Here is a 26464-nt window from a genome sequence, read left to right as displayed (position 1 = left end):
TAAAAACAAAGAAAACAAAGTTATCCTCCCCTTATCAAACCTTACCTTAAATCCCAGCCAGATGTCAAGAGCCATTCTATCTTCATAATACATACATAATTATCTAACTCTCTACTGACACAGAGCAAATGAATAAACATGAAAGAGGGGAACCGCATATTCACAGAGCAATGAATAATAGAGCAAATAAAAAGGACAATGTTACCTGAATGCGCAGTAAGAGTCTTTGGGCAATTTGGCGAGCAATAGATAAGACGAGTAAATAATATGACAAGGTCCGTCAGAGACATTAAATCTAGGAAAATCAGAATGGAGAAAAACATTGAAAATGCATGCTATTCATATTTTAATCAGCAACAATACAAAAACAGTATTTATGAATGTGTTTAAGTTAAACTGCTCTTGCTTCCTGCAGCTTCACAGAGTGAAATCATTATTTTAATCACCAATATGTAATTACTAGTGTAGAGTTATTCCTTTAAAAAAAGGTTTTGGCAGGTTGATGGTTTCAGTGCTACACATAATTTAACCCAAGGGTTTTGTATGTTTGTTTTTGTCTATATGCCAATGTATTATAGCCTCTTCAACAGAATGGTGTCACAACAGAACAAATTATCACTGGGACATAATGCCACCTAGATATAATTTTAATGAGGATTCACTTGCATTTGTAGAAATAACTGAAGAACATTTTTGCTCACTCCATCACTGTAAATTTCTTTTTCTATTTTCAGTTTTAACTGTACCCTAATCATTGCTTTACCTCTCTCTATTTTTTTTAAAAAAACTCTTTGGCCCTCCATTGATTAAATTGTCTTGTTCTGCACTCTACATTAAAAATTCTAAGATACTAAAAGCTGCTGTTGCAGAATAATAACAACAACAACTCTATTTTTGTACCCCTCTCCATCTCCCTGAAGGGCTTACGCATGGCACAAAGTGCCTACAACATACATAAAATAAAATAAATAAACAATACAATACAATACAAGATAAACCAGTAGTATATAAAACAACAATTTGACTCAAATGGCACACAATAACCTATAGTGTCAACTGTTGTAAAAACATGGCCCACTGTAAACAAGAAGAAGGGAAAGAGATAGTGCAAGTTGTAGTTAAGGAACAAGGACATGGGATGAGAGCGTTGTGCAGAAGGCCTATTTATGGCAAAATGTAACTGTATTCCTTGAAAAAGGTTTGATATTTTGTTAACTTCATAAACAGTTCATCTGCTTTTCATAGGTTACTTATATTTCTATTTCCATATCAACCCATGTAGAGGTGCTAGCTACTCAAGCTCAAGTATGAAGCCTTTGGATTATGGTCATGTTCATGTGTCCAAGCTTTTGGATTTAATTCTAGTTTAAGTGCAACAAACCTTGGATTACAAGGTGATTTTTGGAATTCCTGTTCACAGTTGGCCATTGCTTTTTGTTAAACTTCTGGAAATCTAGCTCATGGATGTATTTTGAAACTGTTGTTATATTAGAAACTCTTTTCTTAATAAACTTACTATTCTTGTTCATCTATGTGGTGTTTGGGTGAAAAAAGAATCAAGTAGACGACTGGGCTGCAGCAATTATGTCCAAAAGAGGTCACTTTGTGAGCCTGAATAACCTGAGATCTCAGCTTTGTCACTGTAAGAGATATCAGTTTTGTAACAGGCCATTCTGCTTTTTTTTCCTCATTAAAGGATGGGACTTCTTTGCAAAACAACAGCAATAGAGCATCTGTATTAAAAGCAATAAAGTAATTAAGTGTCCCTTTAATATGTTCAATATTATATGTTTTTTATTTTCTGTGCATTGCTATAGACCTGTCAGTTCTTCATGATTATTTTTCTGAGAGATTCATTAAAAAACAGAAATAAAACTTCATTAATGAGGTCCTAATATAAATCTGACACTTATTATTATTATTTTTATCATCACCAACATCATCATCTTTGACATGTCTTTACCTTTTCTGTTTTTTAGCTGAATAGGAAACAGTTTTCTGCCTTGTTTATATATCAACAATCTGCCTAACAGGCTCAGGGAATGAACAAAATAAATATACTGCAATTCTTTTCCAGTGTAGAAATTCTTCTGTTTACTACCTTTAAAAACAATAAAACAATTGATTTAAGAAACATTTTCTCTTGTTCAGTCCATGTAAGTTACAGTTCCAATAATTGATCTCTCCTATGATAGCAAGAGTAACATTTTAACATTGAAGTGAAAACAGCACATATAATGCAACTCCTAATAAAACTGTTTTTTATAACTTTCACAAAAACAGACATTTTTGAAAAATAATTCAGATATTTTAATAATTCTAACAACTTGTTTATAACAGTCGTTATCGCAGCACAGCTAGACATTTAATTTAGAAACCATCACTAATAAAACTTTTGAAATGATGGGATATAGCATCATGTCTTTGGCATAAAGGTCAGAGGGGATTTTATACCCTCTTTCTGCTCCACCTAGTTCTTATTTAATTTTGACCTGGTGAACAGTTGTATTTGTATGTCAACAATAATGGGAATTTATAGAGAGATACTAAAATACTGCTTACCATCATGAGAAATGGAAAAATAATTAACCATGCCAGTTCCATCAACAGTTGATTCACAAGCTTCCAAGTAGGAAGCACATTGCTCAACAGATGCAATAATCTGAAGAACAAAATGTTAAACCATATCAAACTTTGCAGCAATATCTGGTCCTGTATATATCTTCTAGAATAAAGAAATAAGCTTCCCTTTACTTTACTTAGCTCTTTAGCAAATCTGAATCTGCACTAGCTTTGTCTCTTTAATATAAATTTCGTATTGAGAGGAATGTACACAAGTGGAAAGATTTATTTGTTTACTGTATTTATATACTGCCTTTCCCACTCCTGGGGGACTCAAGGTGGTTTACAACATACTAATGGCAAAAATTCAATGCCAACATTAAGTACACAAAGAAATCATAATAACAGATTACTACATATAACTATGAACTTAAAAATCAATTAAAACCATTAAACATAAGACATACATAAAAAGTATAATATCACCTAGTATAAACATTAAAATCCCATGATAAAGATGATAAAGTGGCAGATTGCTATTAAAATCTGTTAAGAAGTATAAAATAACATTGTATGGACAAAAAATTAATGAGTCTTATTAACTTCAATAATAAAAGTCCCACAATCATATATCTCTAAAACAAATTTGTAGTGAATGAAATAAATTCTAAAAATACTATCTAGTCTAGAATATCACATCAAAGCTGAAACCGAAAGTCACAGACTTACCAAAGATTTATATTTCTTTTCAAGAAGCCTTAACACCACTGTTCTGCTGTAATAAGCATGCTAAAATTCCAAAACAAAAACAAAGATCCATATTTGCTTTCCTCTGAACAAAAATACTGAATTTACTGCACAATTATAGATTCCAGATTATGAAACCATAAATATTTAGAATTTAGATTTTTGTTCTCATTACAATGAAGGCAAAATCATGTCAATGAACTCAGTGGAACATTCAGTCAGTGAGTGTGCTCATTTTAAAGCAAAAAATTATTCCAAATATTGCTTGAATTCTCCAGAAAATCTACTTGCATTTTCTTCCATTTTTCTTTCTTGTTACAACTAAGAAAAACTCAACCTATCCTTCAACTACTACAATTGTGGGAGTTGAAGTCCAAAACACCTGGAGGGCGAAGTTTGCCCATGCCTGCTCTACAGTGTTCTGAAAATGTTTGTTTGTATTTTTCCTCACACTCTCCCATCTATCTATATCTATACATATAATAAAAGTCAAAACTTGTATGTGGCGGATGTGTGGCGGTGTGGCGGGAGGAGTATGTGCCAGCGTTTTGATTGGCCAGCCTGAAAGTTCCAACATTCGGATTGGCTGCCACAGTGGTGCTATTTGCATATGGTCTCTGATTGGCCAGCTTCAAGAGGAGCCCCTGGTGGAGAAAAGAGTTCATGGAAGAAATGGGGACATGAGAAGGAAATTTGCATATGGTCTCTGATTGGCCAGCCTCAAACCCAACATTCCGAGATGACAAAGAGAGGAAAGGAAAGGCCGGGGGCTGGGTCAGAACACTCCCAATACAGACCGAAATAGGCACACAGAGCCCCCATGACCCACTCTACATCCTACTGCAGTTTGGAGGAGGATGAACCATGGATGATGGGACTTGCGGTACCATCACTCACATTCTGAGACCGCTGTTAACCTCATCCAATGACTGATCAGGACCAAACTTGGCACATAGACCTCTCATGCCCCACTTTACATCCTGGTGTGGTTTGGTCGGGGATAGACCTTGGATTATGGGACTTGCAGTACCTTTGCTCAATTCTTGAGACCACTGCAACCCTAATGCAATTACCGATAAAGACCAAACTTTGCACACTGAGTCTCCATGACACACTCTACATCCTGGTGCGGTTTGGGGGAGGATGCACCATGGACGATGGGACTTGCAATACCTGCACTCCCTTCCTGAGACCATTACAACTGCCAACAGTGATGGATCAGGATCACAATTCGCACAGAGAGCCCACATGACCCACTCTACATCCTGGTGCAGTTTGGAAAAATATGGAAATGGATGATGGGACTTGAAGTCACTTCACTCACTTCCTGAGACCACTGAGACCCTCGCCAATGACGGATCAAGACCAAACTTGGCACACAGAGTCCCCATGACCCACTCTACATCCTGGTGCACGTTTGAGGAGGACAGACCATGGATGATGGGACTTGAAGTACCTCCACTCCCTTCCCAAGACTGCTGCAACCCTCATCTAATGTCCGAACAAAACCAAACTTGGCACACAGAGCCCCCATGACCCACTCTACAACCTACTGCGGTTTGGAGTAGGGTATACCATGGATGATGGGACTTGAAGTACCTCTACTCGCTTTCCGAGACTGCTGCGACCCTCAACAATGACTGAACAACACCAAACTTGGCACATAGACCTCTCATGACCCACTTCATGCCATGGTGTGGTTTGACTGTGGATCGAGCATGGAATATGGGACTTGCAGTATCTTCGCTCAATTCCTGAGACCACTGCAACCATCATCCAATTTCCGATAAGGACCAAACTTGGCACACCGGGTCTCCATGATGCACTCTACATCCTGGTGCGGTTTGGAGGATGATGCACCATGGACGATGGGACTTGCAGTTCCTTCACTCACTTAGTGAAACTACTGAGACCCTCATCCAATGTCTGATGAAGACCAAACTTGGCACACAGAACCCCCATGGCCAACTCAACATTCTGGTGAGGTTTGGGGGAGAACAGACTATGGATGATGGGATTTCAAGGACCTCCACTCACTTCCCAAGACTGCTGCAACCCTCATCTAATGACCAATCAAGACCAAACTTGGCACACAGAGCCCCCATGAGAGACTCAACATCCTGGTGCTGTTTGGAGGAGGACGGACAATGGATGATGGGACTTGCAGTACCTTCACTTACTTCCTGAAACCACAGTGACATTCATCCAAATACCAATAAAGACCAAACTTGGCACAGAGAGCCCCCATGGCCAACTCAACATTGGTGATGTTTGAGGGAGATTATGGATGATGGGACTTGCAGTACCTTAACTCACTTTCTGAGACTGCTGTGACCCTCATCCAATGACTGATCAAGACCAAACTTCTCCATCCTGGTGCAGTTTGGAGGACGATGGGATTCACAGTACCTTCACTAACTTCCTGAGACCACTGCGAGCCAAACACCAGCCTTGATATACAATTCCTTTCTCTCATAACCCGGGCAGCGCCGGGTCCCCAAACTAGTATATAACAAAGAAGAGTGTTTGTATGTGAGGGAGGACGGAGGGAGGACGTAGGGCGGAAAAGTTTGTGGCAGCTTTCTGATTGGCTGCCACTATGCTGCTATTTGCATATGGTCTCTGATTGGCCAGCTTCAATAGGAGCCCCTGGTGGAGAAGAGGGTTCATGACAGAAATGGAGACATGAGAGAAGGAAATTTGCATATGGTCTCTGATTGGCCAGCCTCAATTCCAAGATTCCGAGATGACAAAAGAGGTGAAAGGAAAAGGCCAGGGGCTCTGTCAGAAAATTACCATACAGATGAAACTTAGCACACAGAGCCCCCATCACCCACTCGACATCCTACTGCAGTTTGGAGGAAGATGGACCGTGGATGATGGGACTTGCAGTACCATCACTCACATTCTGAGACCGCTGTTGACCTCATCCAATGACTGATCAGGACCAAACTTGCCATATAGACCTCTCATGACCCACTTTATGCCCTGGTGTGGTTTGCCCAGGGATGGACCAGGGATTATGGGACTTGCAGTACCTTTGTTATATTCCTGAGACCACTGCAACCCCCATCCAATTACCGACAAAGACCAAGCTTGGCACACTGAGTCACCAAGACACACTCTACATCCTGGTGCAGTTTGGAGGAGGATGCACCATGGACGATGGGACTTGCAATACCTGCACTCCCTTCCTAAGACCATTACAACTGCCAACGATGATGGATCAGGACCACAATTTACACTGAGAGCCCGCATGACCCACTCTACATCCTGGAGCGGTTTGGAAGAATTTGGCCATGGATGATGGGACTTGCAATCATTTCACTCACTTCCTGAGATCACTGCGACCCTCGCCAATGACTGATCAAGACCAAACTTGGCACACAGAGTCCCCATGACCCACTCTACATCCTGGTGCACTTTTGAGGAGGACAGACTATGGATGATGGGACTTGAAGTACCTCCACTCCCTTCCCAAGACTGCTGCAACCCTCATCCAATGTCCGATCAAATCCAAACTTGGCACACAGAGCCCCCATGACCCACTCTACATCCTACTGCGGTTTGGAGTAGGGCATACCATGGATGATGGGACTTGAAGTACCTCTACTCGCTTTCCGAGACTGCTGCGACCCTCAACAATGACTGAACAACACCAAACTTGGCACATAGACCTCTCATGACCCACTTTACGCCCTGGTGTGGTTTGACTGTGGATCGTGCATGGAATTTGGGATTTGCAGTACCTTTGCTCAATTCCTGAGACCACTGCAAAATATCATCCAATTTCCGATAAGGACCAAACTTGGCACACCGGGTCTCCATGATGCACTCTACATCCTGGTATGGTTTGGAGGATGATGCACCATGGACGATGGGACTTGCAGTACCTTCACTCAGTGAAACCACTGAGACCCTCATCCAATGTCTGATGAAGACCAAACTTGCCACACAGAGCCCCCATGGCCAACTCAACATTCTGGTGAGGTTTGCGGGAGAACAGACTATGGATGATGGGACTTCAAGTACCTCCACTCACTTCCCAAGACTGCTGCAACCCTCATCTAATGACCAATCAAGACCAAACTTGGCACAACAGAGCTCCCATGAGCGACTCTACATCCTGGTGCTGTTTGGAGGAGGACGGACAATGGATGATGGGACTTGCAGTACCTTCACTCACTTCCTGAAACCACAGTGACACTCATCCAAATACCAATAAAGACCAAACTTGGCACAGAGAGCCCCCATGGCCAACTCAACATTCTGGTGATGTTTGAGGGATACTATGGATGATGGGACTTGCAGTACCTTAACTCATTTTCTGAGACTGCTGAAATCCTCATCCAATGACTGATCAAGACCAAACTTAGCACACAGAGTCCCCATGACCCACTCTCCATCCTGGTGCAGTTGGGAGGAGGATGGACCACAGATGATGGGACTTGCAGTACCTTCACTAACTTCCTGAGACCACTGCGAGCCATATAAATAACTGATAAAGACCAACCTTGATACACAATTCCTTTCTCTAACAACCCGGGCAGCGCCGGGTCCCCAAGCTAGTCTTGAAATAAAAACCATTGGAAGCTGTCTAATCAGCTAGTGTGCAATGCTAGGAGGATCCACGACACGCTTTTGGTCTTTGCTTTAAAGCTTCATTAACGATCGACACATGACCCTCTCAGCACAACATATTAAATCAGGGCTCACAAAAACAGAATTACTAAAAGGAAAGGATCACACCTCCCAGCTAAATCTGTCCTTCAGCAGCATAAACAATGGGGAGACTACATACTCATACTCAATGTGTTTGCATTGGAACTAACAATAACAGTTCATGATAAACAAAAAAATGCATGTCATGCTATATAGAATAACAGAGTTACAATGTACCCCAAGGGTCATCTAATCCAACTCCTGGTTAGAATTCACATCTAAAGTATCCCTGACGGATATTCTTTTTAAAGCCCCCAAACAAAAGAACTCATCATTTCTAAGATAATCCATTCCACTTTTGAAGAGTTTTTGCTTTTAGAAAGTTCTTCCTAATTTTAATCAGAATCTCTTTTCTTGCCATACAAATCCAATGGTTAGATCAGGCCTGCACAACCAGTGGCCCTCCAGGTATTTTGGGCTGGATCTACACTGTCATATAATCCAGACTATCAAATCAGATGATCCAGTTTATATCAGATAATCTGGATATATGGATTTCAACTCCCAGAGTTCCTGATCATCAGATAAACTGGCTAGGATTTCTGGGAGTTGAGAATCCCGAATACGTGGAGAGCCACAGGTTGTGCAGGACTGGGTTTGATCAAACCTTTTGAAGTGGCAAACATCAAACTTCTTCCACCTTCTATGAGACAGTCCTTCAAATATTTGGAAAGAGCTATTGCCTTTCAATCTTCCATTATCCATGCTGAACATTTTCAATTTCCACAGCCATTCCTCACTGAGGTTGGTTTCTAAACCTTACCATTTTGGTCACTTCCCTCTTGATGCATTCCGCACTGTTACTTTCCTTCTTAAAATGAACATAATGCTCCTGCTGAGGTCTGACCACTTTAACTATTTGGAAGGTTCCAATAACTTTTCAGGGTTTCAGTGGATCGCTTTCCCCAATTATTTCTATTTCATGAAAATATTTGCAGGCTATGTGAAGTACTTCCAAACTTTTATGTAACTGTCCTGGTTCTATACTGCAGTACACTGACCGAGTAAGTAAAAACAGAGACCTAAGAGGATTAAGATGCAATGGAAGCAAAGAAATAACTTTAGAGAATAAAACAAGCTGAATAAAACAAAACATATACATTTTCTTACCATCCATTTTTTAAACCAGACAGCTTTGAGATCAACCAGTGCCAAGAAGTATACTGGATCCAAAGATTTTGGAGAAACAGCATGATCATGTTTTACTGAGAGAAGCGATAGGGTACTCTCCATTATTTCTTCCATGTATCTAATTCGGTTATAAAGAAAAGGGTATTAAAACTGCAATTATGAACCATTTATATTTCAAACTTGCAGTCATACAGAAATTTGCTAACCCTTTTGAGCAATTCCGCTGGGTTTTTTAAACTCACATTTTAAAAGCTGTATTTTAATGCCTAAATGTATGTTTTATTGACATTCTACTGGTTCTTTTAATGCTGGTCATTGACTGAAATAAAAATGTTATGTTCTGAGTATTTCTGAGATCACTACTAATAACATGGTAAATCTGGGAAATTAATGTGATTTTTTTCTCTAAACTTGACAGAAAGGAAGTCACATTTAAAAGACAATAAAGACAACTGCAAAATTCAGAATGCAATATTGTGAATATGCTTTTTGGAAAAGGGAAAATTATTGTGGGATTCATGATTAATCCTATTCCCATTATATGATGTTTAACCAAAGGCCTTTCCATGTAGCACTATATCCCAGAATATCAAGGCAGAAAATCCCACCATATATGCCTTGAACTAAGTTATCTGAGTCCACACTGGCATAGATTCCAGTTCAAAGCAGATAATGTGAGATTTTATGCCTTGATATTCTGGAATATAGCATTCTGGAGAAGGGCCCCAAGCCTCACAAAGGCTCATGACAGCTTACACTGCAACTAGAAAAGGAAAGTATCACTAAATCAAAAGACAAATATTTAGGACACTATAATTTATGGTTTAGTCTAGATATTAATAATTTGTATTAATAATTTAACATAAAGAAATTGCAATAGTCAGAAAAAAACCAAAGAGAGTGATTGCAGAATTCTGATATACTTTTCTGGATGACGAATCCAAAAAGATGGAACTTCCCTCTGGTATTCATTTAGCAGACGTATCTATGAATAAAAGGGTGATAGAATGTTTTACTTTTATAAGGCCTAATAGAAACCACCTTAAATCAAGATGAGGTGGGATGCAAGAAAGCTATTCTGTACCTTTTTTAGTAAACGAATAACATCTGGGTTGCTTATGTCAACACCCATTGACAGAGTAGGAACATAATTATTCTCAGAGAGAAAGTATAGCTCCAAGTACTTTGCTGTAAAGAGAAAACAAAAGATTTGTTTAAGAAGCAATTGAATATTTATAAAAAATAAGTAAATTTAACAGACATACCTAAACTCGTATATAGTTCTCTTGTCATATTAAGAGAAGAGGAAGAAAATGTCTTGGCATAGAATTTCAAAACTTTGTCCTGTAAAAGAAATAATTAGAATTAATTTGTATAGTCTAACTTGCAGGATGGTGAGTGAATCCGAACAAGAATGGATATCCTAGGTTAATCTCATACTATACATAACATCAGAGACATTTTTAATCAATAACACACTTCATCTGAGGAGCTCAAAGTGATATGAATGTTTCTCTCTCACACAAAAATCTTATGAAGTAGGTTAGGCTGAGAAGGTATTATTGGATCTAGTGAGATTTGAATTTAAATACTGTACTATTTGGATCCCTGAAGCACAAGCATACCCCACACCCAACATGGCCTCTAGATTTTCTGATCTAAATATAGTATTTTCAAATGGCTAAAGATTTTGTGCCAGAAAAGAACACCAGAGTGAAAGGTCTTGTTTTACATACACATGCACCTGCATATATATCAGACTTCATAGGGTGTAGAACAAATTGCAGTCATGCAGCATTTCTCACAAACCCAGGAAATAACCAGTTTGCTGATACCAGCCATGACAATACATTCTTGCCAATTATGCCTCTAAATCCCTCATCAACTTTATCAAAACAAAGCACAATTAAGGCAATTAAGAGATGAAAGAAGGTGAAAGGAGGACTTTATGACCCGCAAGGATGAGAAAGGGCCTTGAAGGGAGACTGAGAGCTCTGCAGGGAGGGAAGAGGAGGGCAGAAGCTACTGAAAAGGAATGCAAGCAAACCCAAGCTGCTGTCAATAGAGAACAAAGGACTGAACTTTGCATATGCTCAAGAAAAAGTTCTGACTATAAAACCAAACTACACATCTCAGCCATGTGGCACATTTATTTCAGTTACCCAATAGCTTTGCTTCCCAAATTAAATCTATTGTATTTTAAATCTCCTCATCTCTAGAGTCTGATTGAAGTAGAGATACTACGGTTTTGGGGGCATCAAGCATCAACATTTTAGTTTAAAATATATGGAGGTCAGCAGGTGGAAGACAGCTGCAAGGAGACGTCTTAATTTTCCATTAGGAAATTCGTTACTCGAGGAAATGGACCAAAGAATACATATCTATTTTATGAAATACATTGCTCCACCTCTTTTCAAATTAATTGAGGATAACTTTAGGCATTTGTGACAAATATATAAAATGTTCACATATGTTTAAAATGCATATCCTGCAGAAATTATATTTGTTTTCTTCATCAGGGATGGCAGAAAAAGTCAACAACAATAATTTCCTTACACTAAAATTTGAATCCGGGTCTGAAAGTGCTGTTGCAAGATGTTTACGTAAATTAGTCCAGCTCTCACAGTTTAAAATATCAGAGGGAGGTGCAGAGCACAATGTATGCATGGCTTCCTGGCGTACCTGCAAAACAAAGGAGGAGATATGAGTGGAAAAAACAACACTGTAAAAATAAAGACTGTTTAAAGAAAAGATTATTGCCAATAAATAGCTCATCAGAAATGCATTCATGGACTTTTGAAGCATGCACACATATGAAGAAAGAGTTGTTGAAGAATGCCTTTCTCTCATACTCTTCCTCGTGCAATTTTCTCTTTTCTTCTGAACAGCTCTGAATTCCATATTATATTTTGCCCACCTCCCTCTAAACCAAGAATTGATCTTCCCATCCTAGATCACTAGGCTCCAACTCCTCCCCTCATCATAATACCTAACAATTGCTCACCGGAGCAGCATACAGAAAACATGTAAGCTCTCTGCTATGCCAGCTCCACTGGCTGCCGATCTGCTACCGAGCACAATTCAAAGTGCTGGTCTTAACCTTTAAAGACCTGAACAGTTCCAGCCCAGATTACCGGTCTGAATGTATCTCCCATTAAGAACCATCACAAAGTTTAAGATCAGCTGAAGAGACGCTGCTCTCAATCCCTCCAACATCGCAAACGTGACTGGTGGGGATGAGAGACAGGGCTTTCTCAGTGGTGGCCCCTTGCCTGTGGAACGCTCTCCCCATGACATCAGATTGGCTATCTCCTGTCCTTTAGAAAGAAACTCAAAACCTAGTTATGTTGATGCTTGATGCCCCCAAACCAGTAGTATCGCTACTTCAATCAGACACTAGAGATGAGATTTAAAATACAATAGATTTATTTATCATTTGAACGATAGAGGCAGCAATCGACTCAAGTGATATTAATAACAATGGACTGACCCGGACTCGGATTTGAAACATGCGTGATTTTAAACAAATGCCTTATTAATGTAATGTTTTAATGAACTGTTTTAAATGTATTTTATTAATGTGGATGGAACTGAATGAGTGCCTGTTGGGAAGCCACCCTTAGTCCCCCCTCAGGGGTGAGAAGGACAGGGTACAAATGTATGAAATAAATTAATAAATAACAATACTTTTTCGCTTCTACTGCAGCAGCTGTGCAGAGTTGAATATACCTGCTTTTGCTGAAAATGCTTCTTTTGCTTTGTATTTTACATACTCGTATGCACATAACACACAGTGCAACAGACACCAAAAGAGCTTTTCATCGGTTAATAATCAGATGGGAATGCCTGTTTAGAGCAAGGTTGACAAGTTCAATCTAATATAAGACGAACTCCCAACCAGAGGGAATGCCACACATATTGAGGTTTTTCAGGGACCCATTCACACCACTACTTCTTGTGTACCTTGAAAATCTACTGCTAAAAATATACAATTCTCCTGACTACAGCTAAGAAGATTACTGTTCATGTAAAAGGCCACATGTACAAACCATGATATATCCACTTTTGTTGGTTTTAAAAGACATCATACAGTGAAAAGACATGCTGATGAAACCCTGCAGAAGACAAGACTGAGCGGGCTAAACAGACATAAGAATCTGTCTTTGTATAATATATATGCCCATATCAAAACAATTAGATATGGCAGAAAGGAGAAAATGACAAGTTATTATATTTAGTAGTTGGAGGAGTCTCCAGGACTTTGGAGGGCAGTATTTCCTGCCACACTCCTCCTGTTCTCTCACTAAACTCCCCACCTTAATTTTAAAAAAGAAAAACAATCCTAGGACTTTGGGGAGCAATTTTGCTACATTTCTGCTCAGTCCACCCAGACTTCTGGTTTACTTCCTTGTTAAAGAAAGACCTCACCTAGGCTTGAAGTGGAGTGTGGGGAAATGTTCTATTCTAAAGCCTTTGACTGTGTGGATCATAATAAATTGTGGCAAGTTCTTGGTGGGATGGGCATACCAAGCCACCTTGTCTCTCTCCTGAGGAATCTGTACAAGGACCAAGTAGCAACAGTAAGAACTGACCACGGAACAACAGACTGGTTCAAGATTGGGAAAGGCGTATGGCAAGGCTGCATACTCTCACCCAACCTTTTTAACTTGTATGCAGAACACATCATGCGATGTGCGGGGCTTGATGAATGCAAAGCTGGGGTAAAAATTGCTGGAAGAAACATTAACAACCTCAGATATGCAGATGACACCACTCTGATGGCCGAAAGCGAGGAGGAGCTGAGGAGCCTTCTAATCAAGGTGAAAGAAGAAAGCACAAAAGCTGGGTTGCAGCTAAACATAAAAAAAAACAAGATTATGGCAACAAGAATGATTGACAACTGGAAAATAGAGGGAGAAAATGTGGAGGAAATACAGACTTTGTATTTCTAGGCGCAAAGATTACTGCAGATGCAGACTTTGCCCAAGAAATCAGAAGACGCTTACTTCTTGGGAGGACAGCAATGTCCAGTCTCAATAAAATAGTAAAGAGTAGAGACATCAGACTGGCAACAAAGATCTGCCTAGTCAAAGCCATGGTATTCCCTGTAGTCACCTACGGATGTGAGAGCTGGACCTTAGGGAAGGCTGAGCGAAGGAAGATCGATGCTTTTGAACTGTGGTGTTGGAGGAAAGTTCTGAGAGTGCCTTGGACTGCGAGAAGATCCAACCAGTCCATCCTCCAGGAAATAAAGCCCGGCTGCTCACTGGAGGGAAGGATACTAGAGACAAAGTTGAAGTACTTTGGCCACATCATGAGGAGACAGCAAAGCCTAGAGAAAACAATTATGCTGGGGAAAGTGGAAGGCAAAAGGAAGAGGGGCCGACCAAGGGCAAGATGGATGGATGGCATCCTTGAAGTGACTAGACTGACCTTGAAGGAGCTGGGGGTGGTGACGGCCGGCAGGGAGTTCTGGCGTGGGCTGGTCCATGAGGTCACGAAGAGTCAGAGACGACTGAACGAATGAACAACAACACAAATCAGGAGCAATACAAAACAATTATGTAGTTAAAATAGAGTTCAAAATATAAACATAAAGAGCTATTCTAAACACCATGTAAGAACACTATTTAAAAGAACAACACTTCGTCTATAATTTTTTCTTTCGTTTTTAAATATATATTTAAAATACTAGTTTTATCATGTTATTTACCTCTCCATAGTATATCCACTTTTATAACAGCAACTTTTGCCTTTCAGCATAAGAAATCTTACTGGGCTGAGGGCAGTTAACCCAAGCAACATAAAAATTAAGTGTAGGGAAAGCAGTTTTATTAAAAATGATTACTTTTTAGACTTACTTCCTTAGGTTGTGCGGGATCAAGCCTTTCTACAAGTAGTTGCAACTGTTCTTGATTCATGAATGTATAGCTCTGCAACACATTGTAAAATACTAATTAGATAAATCAGAACAATTAAAAGCTATGCTAACAAGTCACTACTAATATGGGGCTTATATTACATTATTATTTTAAATATTGAGGCAAAATTATCTCTTTATTTAGATAAGAATGTTTCAATTATAGTCTACCAACTGATTTGGCAGAAAATATTTATGTACATGAGATTTTGGAGAGACATATGATTCCTTCCAATAGCAATTCTAAATTTCTCATATTCATGCAAACTGCACTACCAACTTCTCAATGTGAAATAAATTATTTATTATTTGAGAAATGAATTACTGAGATGATGCTTAACATTTAAATATGATTCATATCCAAAGCTCTGGGCAATCTCATTCATTCCCATAGTCGAAGTAGTCCTGTGCATATACACTCCATCTACATCGACATATAATGGAGTTTCGAACTGCATCATATGGTCAGTATCAACTACATTGAACTGCATTATATGAGTCTACAGTGATCATATAGTACAGTTTCAAACTGCATTATATGACAGTGTACATAGGATCATAGTGGGTATATTCATATTAACAGACTTTTTGTCTGTTTGGTGCAACTGATGAAATGTTTTAAATTATGTGACAAGTCTCAAATACAGCTGCATGTACCTAGCTTTCAGTAACAATACAGATCCATAAAAATCAAAAGGCCTCTAGCCTGATCTAAATGGAATAGATTTTACTCATTGATTTTGCAGTTGCATTTCTAAAAAAAATACAGCTTCATGTCTAGCAGCAATGAACAGCAGCTGAAACAGCAAGCTGAAATCATGAAAACCATCAAGGGCACTCCATTAACTCCAATATATTTGGATATGACAGGTATTTTGCTGGAATAACTTAATGGTAGTAGGGGAAATGAGACTTAAACATGAAGGAGATTATGATTAAAAAACCGAAATTAGTTCCCACTATGTTCCACCAATTTTCCTCTTGCAGTGCCACAGTAACAAAAGCAAAGTAATTAAGTCAACTCAGAATTACAATGTAAATCAAATGATATCAACATAACAGATTCAGCCACATTTTTCTGTTCTTCTTGAAGTCTTGTTTTCCGGAATTTTTTCCTGCTAAAACATGAGAGCAGAACAGAACTATAAAAAGATGTTTATTTGGAGGCAGTGTAGAGCAGCTGTCTTCCAGACTTTCAACAACTAACATCTAGAAAATAAAATTGCAACAACCCCAACAGATTATTCTTAAGGTTGTAGCCCAAAAAATGAATGTTTTCAACTTCTGATCATAGCAATGCTACACATAGTTGGTATTATCACTCTCTAAGTGCATCTAGAATTAATACAGTTTGACACCATTTAACTCCATGGTTCAATGCTATGGAACCTGGGATTTGTAATTTGATGAGAAATTAGCACTCATTAGAAGAAAAGACCAAAGCTCTTATAAAACAACAGCTCTTATAATTCCATAGCATTGTTCCATGCCAGTTAAAGTGATGTCAAACTTCATTAATTCTAGACTGTAGATGCACTGCCTGTTATCTGAAGCATAGCCAGTATGAAATATGTGACGAAGAACATAGGAGTGTTTACAACAGGAAAAGAGAACCACTGACAGAAGAACACAAATATGTCCATGGCAGTGTTTTAGGTTTTATCGGCAACAATGCTTCTTAGACTATCTTCTGTAGATGACTGTTTTTTTTGGCAAAAGAGAAAATGTGCCAGAGACCAGTGCATTTTATTCTCTTCACATACCAGCATTAGTCTGTGGACTGCCACTTTGGGTTGCATGGACCTACCAGATATGCAAAGATCTAACACATCATGTCACAGGAGCATATCCCATGGAATTCCCACAATGTAGGATAACAACTATATATTGGTATAATGATAGGTGACATCGCACAGGTGCTACTGTCACATGACTATATCACGTTGATAGTGTGAAGTCACACCTCTACGTGGGAGGCATAAGTCTGCCCTCCCACTGTATTACACCTCCCTTTATTTGTTTAAAGGTAAAAAAATTCCTGTCAGGGGAAGCAGAGATTGCCACCACAGAAGCACTCCTTTCGTGAGTTGTCCTGGGACCAAGGCACCATCAGGGGCTATTATTCAAGAGCTTTGTCTGTCAATAGGCCTTGACAACTTCATTGTGGGGAAGTGGCAGACTAGCAACAAGTATCACATGACATTGTGCAATTGGGCTGTCATTAGAGGTACCAATCCTGCTATTTTGCCTGTTTCCACCTCCTTATGGTAATCCCCTCTATTAGTCTTACACACACTTACCTTGTAAAACAACTCTTACCTGATTAAAGGAAGAATCGCTATCAGAACAGTTATCTGTATAGTAACTACTTTGTTGTTCTGTTTTGACTTTTCTGTGCATCTCCTTGTAGCGCATCTGATCTTCTTCAAACTTATTAATCAGAGATTCAACCACAACCATCATGACATTTTTCAGAGAGTGCATCATTTCTCTGTATCTTCAAAATGAATAAAAAGCATAAACTAAAATTCGTAAATTGCATTACACACAGAGTAACATCCTATACATATTAGCATGTAGACAAGGGGTTTGATTTTGTATTGCTCTGTTTTAGAAATTATGCTTTATGCCTGTAAGTAGGGGTGGGGAAATCATTAGTTGAATTAGCATTTCTGCATGGAAATGCCCATTTTGTGCCTCTCAACACTGCCAATGGAAGGGAGGATATGTCAAAAATCTACACATTTGTGAGGCTTGTAATGCATTTCAGAGGAAGAAACTGCACACTAAAAAGTATGTTTCAAAATTGAAAACATTTTAATTGGTCAAGAACAATTGTTGTATTCAGGCTCTGTTAGTTCATGTTGGCCCAACCGTTATCACTGACTTCACAACCAACCTACATGCCTTTGCAAACTTTGGTTGAATTTTTGTAAATCAATGCATATGTTTTACTGCTTAGGTTTTATGAAATTATATAAATTGTTTGAATATGTTCTGTTTAATTTATTGATGTTAGGTTATGGTGATATTTTCATATATGGGGTTATTTTGGATTACTTGTTAACATTTGTTTGTTTTATTGAGGCATTGAATGTTTGCCTTTTTGTATGTTGGAATCCGCCCTGAGTCCCCTAGGGGAGATGGACAAAATATAAATAAAGGATTATTATTATTATTATTATTATTATTATTATTATTATTATTATTATGAAAACTCATACACATGTTAAATAATACAAAATTACATAGACATTATGAACATTTTAAAGAAGATCTATACAATTTTTATGAGAAGGAGAACAGAGTCTTGTACCCTGACAGATGATGAGGAATGGAGAAAGATTGCTGGTGGAAGATTCAAGGTGAATAATAAGAGCAAGAAATTTTCCCAGCCATATCTGTAATAGACAAAATTCTATATATTTCTAAACCTCCCTATGCTGATTACAAGATCAAAAATATTTTCCACACCTTCTTTCAGAATACACCGTGAAAGAAACTTATTACTTATACTGTACTTATATCTTAATGTTAGTGCAGCGTATGTTTTTAAAAAGAAAAAAACATCTATCAAAAGTATCTCAAGGTGTTTCAGAATCCTAAATGTTGGGGTGGGGGGAGATATATATATATATATATATATATATATATATATATATATGACCTTGAATGATAGCCTCAAAATTGACACACAGTTATTCAATTTATATAAATAGCGTACTTACACAGCTGCTCAAATATTCATTTATTACAGCAATTAAGCATGATTAAATAACAAAGTTTTTCACAGTGACAGTTTTAATTTCCTCTTCGAAACAGAGCTACATATCACTGAAATTATTACTAAAATGTTCATATGATTGATCTCATCATTAGAGGTTCACTGAAAAATCCTACAAGGGGTCCCATTATTCCTTGGTACTCTGTCTTTCATCTCATATAATCTAACTGCCTGAAGTTTATCCGTATGGTTGGATTAAAAATTAGCTTTTCCCCCCACATTTTTTTCATTGCAAATTCCTTGTTAATTGTCAAACAGAAATATTTGGGTTAAGTGTTTACAGAGCACATTTGCTTTCTTCGCATTATTAGATAATAACATTTTATAATGAAGATCAAGTTTTGCTGTTACTGCTGACAATTACAGACAACTCTAATCAAAAGTTGTCAATGTGCACAAATCCAAAGTAAGGACTCATCAGTTCTCTCAAGTGAATCCAACATCAAGGGCACACCTGTTACCTCATTCCCATGGTGCTTCCACTGATATTACATCAGATGGGTAATTGGGCTTAGCAGGAGTTTTACTTCAGAATAAAACACCTCTGGGAGCCTAGATTAATCCCTTTTAGAGTTACTTTTTCAGAGTAAGAGAAGACATGGAAAATTTTCAGCTGACAAAACCTTTCAAACAAGGTCTTCCCCTACATGTTTCTGTCAAATGTGCTACTCCTTGTACAGAATCTTTTGTAGTATTACTTGGATAGGGAAAATCCAAAAAAACAAAATAATGCAACAAGTACAAAAACCAAGTCCATTTTAGGAAATCTTGAAGGCATCACATTCATTCAAACTAGGCACTGTATATTTTAAATAGAATTCAAAAATATTCCTGAAATGCATTAAAGCTCCAAACTGCATTTTTATAGTTATGAAATGTAAGGCACAGACTTATATGACTTTGTCAACCAACATACATTCTGCCCATTGAACCATAGACTGTTTCTTTTTCAAATATGTAAATTTAAATAAGCAAGGAGTTATAAACAAACTCAAAGGAAAAACTACACTTTTAATATAAAAACGTAATGATAAAAAGAATTTGAGGGCAGTATGAAAAAAAAATAAAAAAAATAAAAAGAGAAGCTGATCAAGTCATCTTCACCTCCCAAAGACTCCTGTAGTTTATATAAATATTTGTATTTACTCACTCTTTTGATTCTCGGGTCTTTTTAGTAACATGTTGTACAAGGGTGTCATAGCCAGATCCTTCACCCTGATTTTGTGCTGAAGTACACTTCTCAGTTTCTTCTTCTATCACAGAGCCTAAATTTTTACTTATGTATTGTCTGAGGTATTTCACAAATTCATAACTGCAAGAAAAATGAAATTGCAACATATGTTTTATTTCTAAATGTTCTTTTGCAGCATATTCCACAACATTGCTGCAATACATTCTGTAAAAGCTTCATAAAAGATTAAGCAGATAAGAATTTGGGAGAATTTGGGGGGAGGAAACCGTCAGAGGTAAAGAACATTAGGGGCCCATTCAGACAGGGCCCAAACAGGCAAGCTTGCGCACTTTTGCCAGAGGTGTCCAAACAACATACCTGATAAAACTGAATTAATTAGGTACAGGATGAGACCCGGGCCTTCCTGAAAGACTCTGGTCTAATCCAGTATGGGCTGCTTCCAAAATTGAGGGAAAAAACTGATCCCTATATATTCCCTATATTTACATATTCCCTTTAATAATGTAGGGAAGTGGTTCTCAACTTTTCATCCTCCAGATGTTTTGGACTTAAACTCTCAGAAATCCCAACAAGCTTACCAGCTGTTAGGAATTTTGACACCTGAGGTATACTGGTTACCTCTGACAGTGAGGACAAGGAGTTGTTGGAAAGACCAGTGTTGGAGTTAGAAACCAGTGGCTCCTAGCAGCCCTTCCAGCCTAGCTTAGTTACTGCAGAAGAAGAGCCTTCAGCAGAAGTCAGTACATCAGGGTAGGCTGGTAAAGGGTTAAAAGCTCTGTTTCTTTTAGAATGCAGGCAAGAGCAAGCTGTAACTCACAGGTCTGCCTTGTTGACACTGGACTATACCTTGGACTGCTATGTTTTGGATTCTGCCTTGGACCTTGGATTTCGCTATCTTTGGACTGTTGGCTTTGCTGATCTTGTATTGGAATTATGGTTTGTGTTTGTTGCTGAATGAACTCAGATTTTTTTTTTTGCGTGATCATGTTAGTCTGCAGTTCCCAACAGCTATTGTGTGTATGTATGCTAAAACTATAAGCCTTTGTTTGAATCTTATGTTGTTTGTTTAACCGAGACTTGGCAAAACACAACATGAAGTCTAAAATACCTGCAGGACCAAAGGCTGAGAACCACAGATGTAGGTAGCAAGTTGGGATTGTGAATATGTGCCAGTTACACATTCATAACTGTGCTTGTGAATAGGCCTGGGTAACAACGGAAAAATTTGTTTCTAAAATCGATTCGTTTTTTGCGGGTTTTTGTGTTTCAATATTTAAAAGAATTCCGAAATTTTCCTTTTAAAAAGTTTGATATTTACGAAATTTCGTTAATATTAACGAATCAATTCATTAAAATGGCGGACGCGGTTGCGCAACGTGAAAATAATAGTTTTAAATAATAGTTTTAACCTCGGAGAAGGAAAGAGGGGGGAAAGAGAGAGAGAGGAGGGGTGAGATCTCTATTCTGGTTTGACAATGCTTCTCAATAATAATAATAATAATAATAATAATAATAATAACAAACCACTTTCTGCCTTCATGCTTGTAAGGCACAGTCAAAGCACTACTGAAAGATGGCCATCCATTCTTAATAATAATAATAATAAATATAATAAATATAATAGTTTTAACCTCGGAGAAGGAAAGAGGGGGGAAAGAGAGAGAGAGGAGGGGTGAGATCTCTATTCTGGTTTGACAATGCTTCTCAATAATAATAATAATAATAATAATAACAAACAACTTTCTGCCTTCATGCTTGTAAGGCACAGTCAAAGCACTACTGAAAGATGGCCATCCATTCTTAATAATAATAATAATAAATATAATAAATATAATAGTTTTAACCTGGAGAAGGAAAGAGGGGGGAAAGAGAGAGAGAGGAGGGGTGAGATCTCTATTCTGGTTTGACAATGCTTCTCAATAATAATAATAATAATAATAACAAACAACTTTCTGCCTTCATGCTTGTAAGGCACAGTCAAAGCACTACTGAAAGATGGCCATCCATTCTTAATAATAATAATAATAAATATAATAAATATAATAGTTTTAACCTGGAGAAGGAAAGAGGGGGGAAAGAGAGAGAGAGGAGGGGTGAGATCTCTATTCTGGTTTGACAATACTGCTCAATAATAATAATAATAATAATAATGATAATAACAAACCACTTTCTGCCTTCGTGCTTGCAAGGCACAGTCAAAGCACTACTGAAAGATGGCCATCCATTCTTAATAATAATAATAATAATGATAATAATAATAATAATAATAATAATAAAATATAATAAATATAATAGTTTTAACCTGGAGAAGGAACGAGGGGGGAAAGAGAGAGAGAGGAGGGGTGAGATCTCTATTCTGGTTTGACAATGCTTCTCAACAATAATAATAATAATAATAATAATAATAACAAACCACTTTCTGCCTTCGTGCTTGTAAGGCACAGTCAAAGCACTACTGAAAGATGGCCATCCATTCTTAATAATAATAATAATAATAATAATAATAATAATAATAAAATATAATAAATATAATAGTTTTAACCTCGGAGAAGGAAAGAGGGGGGAAAGAGAGAGAGAGGAGGGGTGAGATCTCTATTCTGGTTTGACAATGCTTCTCAATAATAATAACAATAATAATAATAATAATAATAATAATAACAAACCACTTTCTGCCTTCATGCTTGTAAGGCACAGTCAAAGCACTACTGAAAGATGGCCATCAATTCTTAATAATAATAATAATAATAATAAATATAATAAATATAATAGTTTTAACCTGGAGAAGGAAAGAGGGGGGAAAGAGAGAGAGAGGAGGGGTGAGATCTCTATTCTGGTTTGACAATGCTTCTCAATAATAATAATAATAATAATAATAACAAACCACTTTCTGCCTTCATGCTTGTAAGGCACAGTCAAAGCACTACTGAAAGATGGCCATCCATTCTTAATAATAATAATAATAATAATAATAATAAAATATAATAAATATAATAGTTTTAACCTGGAGAAGGAAAGAGGGGGGAAAGAGAGAGAGAGGAGGGGTGAGATCTCTATTCTGGTTTGACAATGCTTCTCAATAATAATAATAATAATAATAATAACAAACCACTTTCTGCCTTCGTGCTTGTAAGGCACAGTCAAAGCACTACTGAAAGATGGCCATCCATTCTTAATAATAATAATAATAATAATAATAATAAATATAATAAATATAATAGTTTTAACCTGGAGAAGGAAAGAGGGGGGAAAGAGAGAGAGAGGAGGGGTGAGATCTCTATTCTGGTTTGACAATGCTTCTCAATAATAATAATAATAATAATAACAAACCACTTTCTGCCTTCGTGCTTGTAAGGCACAGTCAAAGCACTACTGAAAGATGGCCATCCATTCTTAATAATAATAATAATAATAATAATAAATATAATAGTTTTAACCTTGGAGAAGGAAAGAGGGGGGAAAGAGAGAGAGAGGAGGGGTGAGATCTCTATTCTGGTTTGACAATGCTTCTCAATAATAATAATAATAATAATAATAATAACAAACCACTTTCTGCCTTCCTGCTTGTAAGGCACAGTCAAAGCACTACTGAAAGATGGCCATCCATTCATAATAATAATAATAATAATAATAATAATAATAATAATAAATATATTAAATATAATAGTTTTAACCTGGAGAAGGAAAGAGGGGGGAAAGAGAGAGAGAGGAGGGGTGAGATCTCTATTCTGGTTTGACAATGCTTCTCAATAATAATAATAATAATAATAACAAACCACTTTCTGCCTTTGTGCTTGTAAGGCACAGTCAAAGCACTACTGAAAGATGGCCATCCATTCTTAATAATAATAATAATAATAATAATAATAATAATAATAAATATAATAGTTTTAACCTCTGAGAAGGAAAGAGGGGGGAAAGAGAGAGAGAGGAGGGGTGAGATCTCTATTCTGGTTTGACAATGCTTCTCAATAATAATAATAATAATAACAAACCACTTTCTGCCTTCCTGCTTGTAAGGCACAGTCAAAGCACTACTGAAAGATGGCCATCCATTCTTAATAATAATAATAATAATAATAATAATAATAATAATAATAAACTATAATAAATATAATAGTTTTAACCTGGAGAAGGAAAGAGGGGGAAAGAGAGAGAGAGGAGGGGTGAGATCTCTATTCTGGTTTGACAATGCTTCTCAATAATAATAATAATAATAATAATAATAACAAACCACTTTCTGCCTTCATGCTTGTAAGGCACAGTCAAAGCACTACTGAAAGATGGCCATCCATTCTTAATAATAATAATAATAATAATAATGATAAATATAATAGTTTTAACCTGGAGAAGGAAAGAGGGGGGAAAGAGAGAGAGAGGAGGGGTGAGATCTCTATTCTGGTTTGACAATGCTTCTCAATAATAATAATAATAATAATAATAACAAACCACTTTCTGCCTTTGTGCTTGTAAGGCACAGTCAAAGCACTACTGAAAGATGGCCATCCATTCTTAATAATAATAATAATAATAATAATAATAATAATGATAAATATAATAGTTTTAACCTGGAGAAGGAAAGAGGGGGGAAAGAGAGAGAGAGGAGGGGTGAGATGTCTATTCTGGTTTGACAATGCTTCTCAATAATAATAATAATAATAATAATAACAAACCACTTTCTGCCTTTGTGCTTGTAAGGCACAGTCAAAGCACTACTGAAAGATGGCCATCCATTCTTAATAATAATAATAATAATAATAATAAATATAACAAATATAATAAATATAATAGTTTTAACCTGGAGAAGGAAAGAGGGGGGAAAGAGAGAGAGAGGAGGAGTGAGATCTCTATTCTGGTTTGACAATGCTTCTCAATAATAATAATAATAATAATAACAAACCACTTTCTGCCTTCATGCTTGTAAGGCACAATCAAAGCACTACTGAAAGATGGCCATCCATTCTTAATAATAATAATAATAAATATAATAAATATAATAGTTTTAACCTGGAGAAGGAAAGAGGGGGGAAAGAGAGAGAGAGGAGGGGTGAGAGCTCTATTCTGGTTTGACAATGCTTCTCAATAATAATAATAATAACAAACCACTTTCTGCCTTCAAGCTTGTAAGGCAGTCAAAGCACTACTGAAAGATGGCCATCCATTCTTAATAATAATAATAATAAATATAATAAATATAATAGTTTTAACCTGGAGAAGGAAAGAGGGGGGAAAGAGAGAGAGAGGAGGGGTGAGATCTCTATTCTGGTTTGACAATGCTTCTCAATAATAATAATAATAATAATAATAATAATAACAAACCACTTTCTGCCTTCATGCTTGTAAGGCACAGTCAAAGCACTACTGAAAGATGGCCATCCATTCTTAATAATAATAATAATAATAATAATAATAATAATAAAATATAATAAATATAATAGTTTTAACCTGGAGAAGGAAAGAGAGGGGAAAGAGAGAGAGAGGAGGGGTGAGATCTCTATTCTGGTTTGACAATGCTTCTCAATAATAATAATAATAATAATAACAAACCACTTTCTGCCTTCCTGCTTGTAAGGCACAGTCAAAGCACTACTGAAAGATGGCCATCCATTCTTAATAATAATAATAATAATAATAATAATAATAATAATAAATATAATAAATATAATAGTTTTAACCTGGAGAAGGAAAGAGGGGGGAAAGAGAGAGAGAGGAGGGGTGAGATCTCTATTCTGGTTTGACAATGCTTCTCAATAATAATAATAATAATAACAAACCACTTTCTGCCTTCCTGCTTGTAAGGCACAGTCAAAGCACTACTGAAAGATGGCCATCCATTCTTAATAATAATAATAATAATAATAATAATAATAAATATATTAAATATAATAGTTTTAACCTGGAGAAGGAAAGAGGGGGAAAGAGAGAGAGAGGAGGGGTGAGATCTCTATTCTGGTTTGACAATGCTTCTCAATAATAATAATAATAATAATAATAACAAACCACTTTCTGCCTTCATGCTTGTAAGGCACAGTCAAAGCACTACTGAAAGATGGCCATCCATTCTTAATAATAATAATAATAAATATAATAAATATAATAGTTTTAACCTGGAGAAGGAAAGAGGGGGGAAAGAGAGAGAGAGGAGGGGTGAGATCTCTATTCTGGTTTGACAATGCTTCCCAATAATAATAATAATAATAATAATAACAAACCACTTTCTGCCTTTGTGCTTGTAAGGCACAGTCAAAGCACTACTGAAAGATGGCCATCCATTCTTAATAATAATAATAATAATAATAATAATGATAAATATAATAGTTTTAACCTGGAGAAGGAAAGAGGGGGAAAAGAGAGAGAGAGGAGGGGTGAGATGTCTATTCTGGTTTGACAATGCTTCTCAATAATAATA

General features: G+C 37.1%; 1 protein-coding gene across 6 annotated transcripts in view; it reads right to left on the bottom strand.

The window, feature by feature from the left end:
• The window catches only part of TBC1D32 (TBC1 domain family member 32), a 90484-nt gene that overhangs the window by 58448 nt on the left and 5572 nt on the right, over nucleotides 1-26464 (bottom strand). For 5 of the 6 annotated variants that reach the window (XM_060753261.2, XM_060753256.2, XM_060753257.2 and 2 more), the window contains 12 exons: nucleotides 20017-20178; nucleotides 17402-17579; nucleotides 15024-15095; nucleotides 11719-11844; nucleotides 10428-10506; nucleotides 10247-10350; nucleotides 10086-10147; nucleotides 9142-9280; nucleotides 3292-3351; nucleotides 2563-2662; nucleotides 1964-2101; nucleotides 206-295 (listed from right to left, as the gene is read on the bottom strand). In XM_060753261.2, the coding sequence (XP_060609244.2) occupies nucleotides 206-295; nucleotides 1964-2101; nucleotides 2563-2662; nucleotides 3292-3351; nucleotides 9142-9280; nucleotides 10086-10147; nucleotides 10247-10350; nucleotides 10428-10506; nucleotides 11719-11844; nucleotides 15024-15095; nucleotides 17402-17579; nucleotides 20017-20178 (1310 nt within the window). Of the gene's footprint in view, nucleotides 1-205; nucleotides 296-1963; nucleotides 2102-2562; nucleotides 2663-3291; nucleotides 3352-9141; nucleotides 9281-10085; nucleotides 10148-10246; nucleotides 10351-10427; nucleotides 10507-11718; nucleotides 11845-13913; nucleotides 13994-15023; nucleotides 15096-17401; nucleotides 17580-20016; nucleotides 20179-26464 lie in introns of those variants that run through there. The other variant, XM_060753262.2, reaches the window with a different exon arrangement.

Source organism: Anolis sagrei, chromosome 1 (genome assembly GCF_037176765.1).
Source record: "Anolis sagrei isolate rAnoSag1 chromosome 1, rAnoSag1.mat, whole genome shotgun sequence".
Lineage (NCBI taxonomy): Eukaryota > Metazoa > Chordata > Lepidosauria > Squamata > Dactyloidae > Anolis > Anolis sagrei.
This window is presented reverse-complemented; position numbering and strand designations above follow the sequence as displayed.